The 12039-nt window shown below is 35.3% G+C and overlaps 2 protein-coding genes across 2 annotated transcripts; one reads left to right on the top strand and one right to left on the bottom strand.

Moving 5' to 3' along the window:
• Positions 1-694: 694 nt before the first annotated feature.
• LOC127876841 (uncharacterized) lies at positions 695-3565 on the top strand. The gene is made up of 6 exons (XM_052422329.1): positions 695-987; positions 1227-1289; positions 1594-1647; positions 2463-2540; positions 2836-2882; positions 3404-3565. The coding sequence occupies exons 1-6, from the start codon at positions 915-917 to the stop codon at positions 3563-3565; spliced, it is 477 nt and encodes a 158-aa protein (XP_052278289.1). The 5' UTR covers positions 695-914.
• A 187-nt stretch (positions 3566-3752) lies between these two features.
• LOC127876840 (putative nuclease HARBI1) lies at positions 3753-7249 on the bottom strand. Its single transcript, XM_052422328.1, has 3 exons — positions 7108-7249; positions 4781-4965; positions 3753-3989 (listed from the first exon to the last, which is right to left on the bottom strand). Exons 1-3 carry the CDS (start codon positions 7247-7249, stop codon positions 3753-3755), a joined length of 564 nt encoding a protein of 187 aa, XP_052278288.1.
• Between the last annotated feature and the right edge of the window lie 4790 nt (positions 7250-12039).

Genomic DNA, 12039 nt, shown 5'->3' with positions numbered 1-12039 from the left:
AGAAAAGAAAAGTGGAGTCAAATGGTGAAAAAGGCTAAAAAAGAATTTAGCGAGTTAGTACAAGAAGGAATCCGCGTAAACGGGTGGCGGAAGACCCCCAAGTGACCCGCCGTCCACATCCTCTAGAATTATAGAGATGTACAGAGACACGGCTGGTTTTTCCGGTATCCCAGGTGCGGCGGACCTCGAAACCATAAGCCGCTCCGATTATTTGTGTACAAACAATACCCATAGAAAAACACAGAAACATGTACTAAACAGACTCCCAGAGCAATGGGTTATAAAGCTGAGCATTGCATAATTGCAAAGTCTACATACCTCATCGTAATTAAATCCCAAAAAATGAACAACTGTATATATTTGATTTACATTTTTTCACTGTCGATGTTATTTTCTGTCAGCGCGTTTTAATTTACACTTTGTTTTACTGCGAACTACATCACAGACTATTATATCAATGTTTACACTCGATCACTATTTAACTTTTTTCTAACTACACGAATTTATATTCTATCCACTACACTGTCTAATAATCAAAATCTATGTTTCTACGTGAGGCCGTTGATAGCAAGATAACATTGGAACTCTGCATCTTTTCATGAAAACAGTGTTTCATAAATTATCTCGCTTAAAAAACTATGGATACAAGTTAAAATGACAGGTTAAATCCAACGATAGCCGGCTGTACAAGAAATAAATTCATGTAACAAGTTAACTTTAAATGACATATCGATTATGCCGAAGAGAACGGACCAATGAAAACATTTACAATAAATTACGTCATATTCTTGGAAGTAGATGACGCATAAAAGCTACAGGCGGCCCGTTTTTCAATTATGAACTCTGACGAGCACTTTCCACGTACTTGTTAAATATAATTGAGTTTACTGTTATATACGTCGTTACAGATCTAAATGCATCACTTTATTTTTTTTATATTGTTTTCAGTCCTACAGGACGGTGAATTATTGACCAATTCGCAGACTGGTAAGGCTCATAGGAAGCAACATGCCATATTTGCCTTCTACTTTTCAGCTTTAAGCACGAATACAAATATTGTAGTATTGCTTGTATAAAAGGCTATTTTATATTGTATGAATGCGTGTTTTCAAGACTAATAGACTGCTTTAAAAATTGAACAATAATATGACTTTATTAATGAACGTGCAATCATGCTCGTGTGTGTCAGTTTGGTTTGGTTAACCAAATCATTATGGTTTCTTCAGGGGTCACTGGAGAATTTATCTTGGACTTCATTCTGGAACAAACAGGCGAAGACACCGTCAATGGTATTTTTAATGATGTAACTGTTTGTGTTGGCTCAGATTATTGTTTTGCCTGCTTTGCGTATCATCTTATTCATTCCACTCGTATATTGTTCTATTAAGATTTTCATAGTGGTATTAATGATTCATCGTTCTTGCGTATGCGCACATTCGTCGCAAGCTCTGATTACTCATTTAAATAAGCAATATACGCAAATTTTTTTGCACAAAACACCATTTTTTTCAATAGCATTCATTAGGACATTAAATTACATGAAGATGCCTGTAAAATTGTGATAAGTGAATGCTATTTTGTATTGTGTTTTAGAGAAAACGAAGCCACATACAATTACAAGGAAACCAGTAGGTGGGAAAGAGACAGGTGAGTAGCAACATACAAATATGATTGCTTTATTAAAACACATGTTCTACAAAACACTGAAACTTAAGTTTAAATTGAAATTATTACTTATTGCGTGAAATAAACAGACTGGTGTAGTGATTAACATTTAATCAAATAACTTCTCTTTAACCTACATCAGCGCTCATTAAGTATCAATTACTGACCTCCACATTAACTGCGTACATGTCGATTCAAACATGCACATGCTGGTTAAGCTCGCGTAAAGGCTTTCTTTCGACCGTGTTAAATGAATGCTGAAAATATATTATCTGGCTTACAATATCCATGCGCATTTACAGCTTAATTGTGGTTGTGTGTTGTTTGTTTTTTTGCGAATTAAGAACAGTTATGCCTTTTATCAACTTCTGCTGTAGATGATGTTCAAACCATAATTTTAACATGCGTTCGTTTCTTGTTGAAAATACTGATAGTATGATGTTTAATATTTCACGGTCATCGTTTATTCCAGCGACAGAAAAGTCTCATACAGTGACTTGTGAATCCATTGACCAAATGACGGATAAGTTTGAAATAAATATCTAGAAAAACATAGTTTCTATGACACAAATGTGCATTTTTCCACATAAACAGAACACACTTATTTAAAATAGTCGTCGCATGCATTAAATATATGGTGACAAGTCTATGAATGATGACGATAAGATTCATCTTGCCCGTCCGTTTGTGCGTACACCAAACCTTACATTACTAAGGATGCATGATATGATTTATTCGTGTTATTGGAAATGTTGTTCGATAACATTTTATTAAATTATGGTGTATTTCAAAAAAAGAAAAAGTGCAGAAGACTAAGCAGGTATCATCCGACAACAGCAGAACCAGGACGAACGATCACGACAGCTTGACATACGGTAAAACGTTTTACGATTAAATATGTTTTAGAAAAGTGTTCTGTTACTTTTCAAGATCACTGATTACGAAGTTGTAGTATACTAGTAGAAATAGTAGTAGTAGGAGGAGGAGTAGGAGTATCAATAGCAGCAGCAGCAGCAGCAGCAGTAGCAGTAGTAGTAGTAATAGTAGTAGTAGAAAATATTCTTTATTTCTGGAGGATATATAAGTCATGAAGATATGCTTGTTGATAGTGTTAGCAGACAGGTTTATTGATAACTTTAATATTAAACACTTTCTTTTTTTCTTGTTAAGATCCTTGTTCCAGCAAGCCAGTGGATACAAAGAAAAAAAATGAAAAGGTATTTTTGCTTTGAATATCCAGGTGAGTCAGCCCACTTGTCAGGTATAGAGACTACCAATCAACTAAAAAGTCGCATTCGACGGAATGAATCAAAACAAGTATTCCCGCAAGACAGAATTGTGTCTGTATCTATAACAACATTATAACTGCTGCAGAAAACTCATTGTCGCTAAAAAGCCAATATGAAGTAATCTGTATCGTAAAATAAAAAAAAGATGTCTGACAAAAATTCTTTTGTAAGATGTCTTTTTAGTTTCCACTAACATCGCCAAAAATTAAGGGTTGATAGGGCGACATTTCTATATAATTCTAAGATGGCACAATCATACTTCTGATGAAGTAATCAAGTTTAACACATTGCTTTAAAAACAGTTAGTTTTTGGCTGTAAAATTGAATTTATGTGGCCCAAAATAATTCTGATCGACACAAAATTACGGTCGGTCGGGTTAGTGGAAACAAACAACTTTTTTAGGCCTAATCTTTTAATGCATTTATTTTACAGGAGCGATGACCTAAAGGCATTACAGAAGCAGTACTTTGTAAGTAAGCTGAGGCTGCATGATGAACAAATGAAACTGATTGCAGCGAAGATGGAAATGGTGAAGAACCAGGGGGAGTTCTATCGGAACATGACTAATGTACAAGCGCAGACCAGAAAGATGACGGAAAATGAACAATAGTACGCTTTTAATGAACTTGTATGCATTATGCGACGGTTAGTTCTTTTTATGTGATAAATAACCACTGTCACACGCATGGGTAACTGTTGTTCTGTTTGAATACACACATATATATATATAAATGGTATTACAACTTAAGTGTGTTTGTTTGTTTTTTCCATGTTTGCTTTCTATTCATGCGCACATTTCAGCGTGCAAAATAGTTGTTGGCGATATGGTCTCGTATGCCACGACCATCCTGGTGTCCGATGTATGCCGGGGTTTCCACGTAACGCAGTTCGTCTTCAGGAAGTACTTCCGGCTCACCCCATAGTTTGGCAAGATTGTGAAGTACAGCACACGCTATAATCACATTGCTACATTTCTCTAGTTTCAGTCTTATCTGGATGAATGTTACATAAATAAGATTGATAATGGCGATCAACTAGAACACGTTGAAAAATATGAAAATATGGTTTTCCACTAAAACTTGATGTAATACATTATCACACATTTTGCACATAAAGGAAATATCACTTATAAATATAGAATTAGTTTATGTGAGGCTTAGACAACGTCTCTGCGTTTAAGATATAATTTTAAATAAAAAATGTATTAATAAATTACACAAATAATAAGAATACGAAACTAAATAATATTAAAAAAACACCAAATAATAAGAACACGAACTTGAATAAATATATGGTTACGTTTAACATTTTCGTATTAGCAGAAATGATAAATACAAATCATTTTTATCACGCAAACACACGGAATAGCTCATGTGTCCCATAACTCATATATATTTAATGAAAACTATCGCAAGCAGGGACGCTTTTTCGAAAGATAATTGCAAATATAGAAGCTATTTTTAGTACAGAAATAAGTTTCATTTTCTGAAATCTTGTGCTAAAGTTTTAACCGGAAATCTTGAAGGAAATCGCACTTGCTAGGTATTCATAATTATGACCACCAGCCAAGCTCATTTTTGCGCCGGAAACGGGGGCCGAAATGGGATAGTTAATGGGCGAAGCGCGAACACAACTACTGCGCTAGCCGGAGTCAGCAGAATCCCGGTACAGACAGGAATAAAACAAAGAACGCTTATTTCTAGTGCGGCTCCATGGGCACGGTTCTGTCGCCTTTGTACCTTTGACACTGTGTTGTCATCGTCAGTAACATTATGTGTATCGGATAAAATATGTTACCATACAGTAAATTACAGATCGCCCATACCTCAGCGTGAAGGATGTGAAATCGTCTCTTCCAAACACCAAAGAGGCGCTCAATGCAGCATCGTGTCTTGCTTTGACTGTCATTGTACCGTTCTTGCACAGCGTTAGCAGCGTTTAGGTACGGTGTCGGCAGGAACGTGCGACACGGGTACCCACTTTCCCCAAGAAGAACACCATTTTCCAAACCTGCAAAATGGTATTAATATATTGGTGAAACAAAGCCCCAAACCGATTATCGCTTTTTTACAATACACGCTACATGCTAGAGACGACAGCAAAGTACTCTTAAAGCAATGGGCGAAATGAGGGTTTCACACGCATACTTTCGTGATGCCGATCTAAGTACGTAACTATCGCTGAACTTCTGAAAACATGGGCATCGTGTGCAGCTCCCGGCCACGCTGCATTGATGCTGGTGATAAGACCTTGAAATATAGCAGAAACCAACAAATTAAAATATTTTTCGGCGTAGCTGTTTAACATAACATTTGACCTTTCAGGACCTTCACAGAAAGCGAACAGAGTTTAAAAGAAATTTCCCACCAGTAGGTCCGAATGAATTTAATCAAATTTTACATTGGTCAATTTGATAGAAAGTCCCATTAAATATTGACCACAGGGCACTCCGAAATAGGGGGCCGTCCATAAAGTTTGTCACGCTCCAGATGGGGGGAGTGGGTGAAAGAAAGTGTGACAGTTTGTAACATGGTGGGGGTAGGGGGGGGGGGTCAGGCCATGTGTGATGTCACACATTTATTAATTACAATTTGAAAATAATATTAAAAAAAGTGAAACATTTTGATTAGTTTAATGTCAAAAATAAGACAAATTGCTTATCTCCTGAACGTGTTGTTCGATTTTTAGGACCCCGAAGGAAGGCATATACTGATCGCACTGTCTGTCCGTCTGTCTGTCCGTAACACTTTGCGTATTGGTTTCGAAAAATGCTCATAACTTCTACGTCGCTTCAGATTTGACCTTCATATTTGGTATGCATATGTATATGGTCAAGGCCTTTCCATACGCACATAAATTCTGGCCCCTGTGACCTTGACCTTGAACTTAGGGTTCGCGTTTAGGTTTCGAAATCTGCGTTAAGGTTTCGAAAATAGCTCATAACTTCTATCAAAGCGTTTATAAGGGGCATATGTCATCCTATGGTGACAGCTCTTGATTAATAGGCACCTTGGCTGGGCCGGCTTATTCAATAATTACAACCTCCACGCAGATTGCATTATTAAATGACGAAATAATGTATTGGACTGTTCAATTTTTTAGTCAGTAAAGCGTTGAAAGAAGATCTAAATTATAATTTCGTTATTACTAGAGGTTAACACATGGATATATATTCATACTGCCCACCGTAACAACCCTACAGTCATAAAAGCCTGAGCCCAAAGGCTCGCGGGTTGTTATGGGTGTTGGAAATGTGAGTAAATGCCAGACCTCATATCGTTGATAAACTTGTTAAAGTTCTTTTAAGTTAAATTAATTTTGAATACGGTTTTATAGTGAATCGCGTTTTAGATTCAATTTGAAATACGTATTCATTAAAAAAAGTATGTTCGAAAGTGTGAGTATGTGACGTACTTTAGGGGTGGGGGTCCAAGATTTTGTGACAGGGGAGAGGGGGTGGGTAAAAATGATCAAAAAAGCCTGACATACTTTATGGACGGCCCCTGGGCAGGATACATTGAACGCATTCTGGATTCCCAACAGCTCTCTTTGTAGAGGCGTTGCTAGTGTTTCTCGGCCGTGTAGGATCAATAATTAGAACATCGCAAGCTATAAATAGGACAGCATATTCTGGGAAAAAGAGTAAATAATAGTTTAAAAACGTTAATTTTAAATCAGTTATATTCAATCCATTATATGTTTATAAATCAATCAAACAATTATGTATTTTTGTATTGTATTTGACATTTGTCGTGATTCTGTAAATAAATTGCGAATGAAAACGTGTATAATTAACCTTTAACGCGATCACGAGTGTAAAGAAAACGAATTATTTCGAACCTGCCATTTGTAAACGTTATAGCGACCATGGTATATAAATAGTATAAAAACATATGCGTTAAAACTCATTGGGTATATTTATTAAATTTATTCATTTATCAGTGCAAACGTCGTAGCATGTGTTGCAGATTAAATAAAGCAACAAGCGGAATTTTTATACAAATGAACGGTGTAAATCGAATAGCATTTCCCACTTAAAATACTTGTGTGAACGATGTCACATTATTAGGGGAAGCAATATATCACAGCCTTTCAGAATGGGCCTCAAATTCTATTTATAGATGTGTTGAAAAAATTGTCCTAGATACTTACCTCGGCTATCACATGTCACTTGCACATTGATGCTATGGAAGTTTTTCCGGTTAACATAGTCTCTCTCAGCAGGAGAGCCTGGAGACAGTATGCGGACATGTTTGCCATCAATGTACCCTATAGCGCAGGGAAAACCATGCATATTGTAAAGGCATGTTGTTCCCTACGACTTCAGCTGTCATTGGAAATGTGATGAACCGATTTTTGAGGGAGCACAGCTGGCTGACAACGGAGTTTACCACTCTGGAAACAGTACCTTTATTTACACAGAAAGTGTCGCCCACGGTCTGCATAAAGATTCCTGATGCCAGGTATCTTAATGTAACCAATACCTGTTTCTTGACAGGAAGTGCATTGGAACGCTGTGTTGATCTTTCGATGTTTTCGCCAATTAAATCACAAATTCTATCAATATTTTCATTGGAAAACATATAACGGCTCCGCATTTCATCATCATTTAACTCAACATTCAAAGAATGTTGGCGATTCTTACGTGGATTCCGATACAAATAAAATTCGGCCATTTTGTTTGTTTACATGGATAGATTTTAACCAACCTTTATACCGGGGTTAAATTTATCCAGACAAAACGCTGGATAAATTTAACCAAAATGATGCAACAACACTTACCCCAAAAAATTAACCCTGGGTTAAATTTATCCGACATTTATCCCAGGATTAAAATTTACCCAGGTTTCGAACAACTGGGTCCAGGTAAGCTCTGATATAAAGATGAGTATATCTACTGGGTTTAATAACTGGTATAAAGGACTTTCTAAATAAGTCCAACAACATGAAGCCTTTGACTCGCAGATAACAAGTCAGTTGGACTTACCCAAATATTAGAACAAGTTTATATAGCATTGTTCTTTTTTAATAATGACTCTGTCTAGTGTGTTAATACCACATACAATACCACATTATATGCGACGATGTTGTTTGATGTATCTCAAAATATAATAACTGGATTGCGTTTTCTGAGCTTGAATTTTGAAGGCAGCATGAGCTAAATTTCGCTTGTAATCATATTAAATTTCGAGATGTACAGCTTCTTAAGAGATTTATATACAAGTGTCACCGGTGAAGTGTAAAAAGGCACAAGCTTTCTTTACGGATACGATCGGTTGTGCAGTGATATTCAAAAGGCGGGTTTCATAACAGTTTAATTCTTTTGAGCCCCAAATATAGCACGTGTCATTTAAAAATCGTAGAATACTGATGCAATATAACATCCATAAGATGTTTTTCCCTTTAAAGTAATGCAATCGATATAATAGCACAGCTACATTTTGAATGCTTACAAAAGCGGATCCTGAATAGCCGATTCCTTTTTTTTACCAAATGTTCCTCAAAATTGTGAGATCATAGCTATCACGCATATGAATGATTATAAACCTTATTTTATTATTCATACACAATTTCATGTCGAGACGACAAGAAGATGTAACGCAAAAGCGCATTTGAGTATTTCACATTATTCGTCATCTGGCTTGACATTTGGTGTACTTCTACTTTTGTGATCGACGACATTTACAGCTCATAAAGACTTGCTGTCATACAATCGATATCGATATACATGTAAATGACTTGATTTTTAATCGAGTTGAAGTGGAAAACACCTGATTCCGCCGAACAAGAGCATTCAAGAAAAAGTGTTGGCCATCGTATTTCTCTCTGTGTGGATATTTCATCCAGTGAACCCATAACACAGTAAACCTATAACGGCCTTCTAACTGATGCAATTTTTAAGTGTATTATATACTATTATTGGAACGCAAAATTCGTAAGAGTGAACAGATGGCTTATATGCATTAATTTAATCGTGTTAACTCCTATAAGATTATGTTTAAGGTGAAATACAAATGAACGGTGTTATCTTCGTTGACCTAGTCTTTTCCATCACAAGTATTTCATTTATGTGTGCTGTGCCTTGTGAATTGAAAATTCGGCTTTGTATTGTATTTTGTTTATTCTGTCTTCTCCTGTGGTGTACAGTTTTCGAAACCTACTACACCCCTTTAGATTATGTACATGCATATTATAAATAAAGAAGTCGTTGTTCATTAGTGACATTCAACTTTTCGCATTATAATGTCTATATGTCCTTGACGTTTGTGTGACCTTAACGCGGACATTAAGAAAATCAAAGTACTGACAGTACGTGTGTGACGATGCTATTGAACTGGATGGATATAAAAGCATCAATTTATGTTTATCTACATCACCACAATTGTGTATGTGGGTACGAAAAAAAAATTGGGTTCGAACATTTTGGCTACGAAAAAATTATGCCCAAAAAATTTGGGTACGAAGAAAAATTTGGGCACGAAAAAAATTGGGCTCGAAAAAAAGTGGATGGGAAAAAAAATTGGGGCTAGAAAAAAATTGGGTACGAAAAACAATTTGGGTATGGAAAATAAATTGGTACGGGGAAGTAGTACCCGTGGGGAACTTGACCCACAATCGCAAATTCTCGGCCCTTCTCGTCAAAAATCGGATAAGTACCCCGAAGGCAATAGTATGAATACACATTTGGTAAGCGGTAATGCGGTCCTACCTACGCACGTCAAAATGTAATCGAAATGTAAACAAAGCGGTAGCCTGTCAGGAATGTTTGAATTAACGAAGAAAATCGTGTATTGATGTAATTTTATTGAAGAAATGTACAGAAAATATATTAAATAAGCAATAGCGAAATTTTTCTCAGCCAAATAATTGCTAATAGTTTGATATCACGAAAATAAAGTGAAAGTAGAACTGTAAAAAATTATAACCGTTCAACGCGTTGTTTTTGCTTGCACGAGAGGGCAATTACACTCAATGTGTTCACATTTTTTCCATAGGCTTTGCCAATTTCCTTTATTGTATGGGTGGCTTTGTTATTATTTATTGCTATCATGTTACTGCATGATTGTGTATATGTTTACAATACATAAAGCATAAAAATGATACAATATACTGATTGAGCTTACAATAATCTGATAACTATAGCTAGGTCAATTAAAGACATAAAATACATTTTTTGTCCAGATTTCATGAATAATTGAGATATTTATGCACATATAGTATCAAGATATGGGGTGATCCACAAATAAAAAAGTATTTTTGATCTGTGTTGTGCAGGCTCTTTTTCCATGACTGTGAAAGTTAACTTTTCATGTGAAAAGGATGTCATTTTTTTCTGAAGTATTTCATTCAACCATTGCATATAATGAACTGTTCTGCAAATAGTTTGCCATTTTGATAGGTGTTTGATAGGTGATCAACAGGAGATGACCAGGGTGCCAGAGGAAAGGGATGTATATTTGAGATCTGTTTAGGGCATCGTATAAAAGTGGTTAAATGGTAAACATTTAATTTCTTACCAGTGCTCAAGAGAAAATGGGTATACATTGCAGAAAATGTTACCATTTAAACATGTTTAAATACCGCTTGACTAAGGCTCTTAATTCATCTAGCATGAACATTTGTACTTTATCTTTTTCACACTAAAAATAACATTTAATGTACAAATTTAATCTAACAATGTTTACAAATACTACTTAACATATATTTTATTGTATTGAATGTAGGAACTAGCTAAAATATCCATTCGAAAAAAAGATCAGGGGGTGAAATATTAATTGCCTGAAGCTCTGACTCTGGAGCTATGTGTATATGTCTTTAAACACACTGATTACAGAAGTAAAACAATACATTGATACAACAGAGGGAAAATCATCCCCATTAAACAACATGATACATAATCATGTATACTATTTTTGGATCTGGATCAAGGTAGGTGCACATTAGGACCTTTAGGTATGTGCGCTGCGGAAAAGAGATGGGAGTGACTTACATTTTGGATTTAATTTAATAACTGAAATTCATCACTGAAGTTATAGTATGATCTCTTTTGATATAGATGTGCATGAGTGTATAAAGCAACATAATTTAACAATTATCAGTATAAAGTACTGTCATGATTTCAGTATAATTTACATGATTTCAGTCAAGTTATTATTAATATACATTAATTTTGTAAAAATTATCAATATAAGTATAAACTAGATTTAAAAATATTTGAAATAATACAGTTTGATATAGTTTATATAATGTAACTTCACATCCAAGCAGTCCATCAAATCATCGCAACCGAGCCACCTGGTGTGCCAATGCACCAGCAGAAAAGTAAAATGCCTTCTGACTTATCTAGTGCATTTTACTATTTATAACATCTGCATTACAGACACATGTTTACATGTGTATGTGTTTGAAAAAATGTATAATCTTTAATGACATCATCTGACCATGCATGTCCTAGATTTCAAAATCAATGCCCTTGCCTGACACATTGGTATCATTAACGGACTTTAACTTTAAACTGTTTCTAGGATTCTGAAATTCATTTTTATTGAACTATGTAAGGCAATTTAATTTGGGCACTGATTTTGCTTGTTTTAAAACAGTCATAGATCAGGTGTGGCCTTTCAAATGCAAATTGGCTTATTGTTCTGTAAATTTCTGCTACAATAGCATTCATGTAAAATAGAGATGACCTTAAGGATCTTTGTAAGCTCGAGACCCCCGGCTGGTTTAGTGCTACTAAATGAAGGGTATACATTTCAGAAAAGTTTACCATTTAAACATGTTTAAATACCGCTTGACTACGGCTCTTAATTCATCTAGCATGAACATTTGTACAATATCTGTTTAACACTAAAAATAATATATAATGTACAAATTTAATCTACCAATGTGTACAAATACTACTTAACATATAGTTTACTGTATTGAATGTAGGAACTAGCTAAAATATCAATTGGAAAAAAAGATCAGGGGGTGAAATATTGATTGCCTGAAGCTCTGAATCTGGAGCTATGTGTATATATCTTTAAACACACTGATTACAGAAGTAAAACAATACATTGATACAACAGAGGGAAAATCATC

The sequence above is a fragment of the Dreissena polymorpha genome, chromosome 4 (assembly GCF_020536995.1).
Source record: "Dreissena polymorpha isolate Duluth1 chromosome 4, UMN_Dpol_1.0, whole genome shotgun sequence".
NCBI lineage: Eukaryota > Metazoa > Mollusca > Bivalvia > Myida > Dreissenidae > Dreissena > Dreissena polymorpha.
Note: the sequence above shows the minus strand (reverse complement) of the source record. Positions and strands in the feature narration are given on the sequence as shown.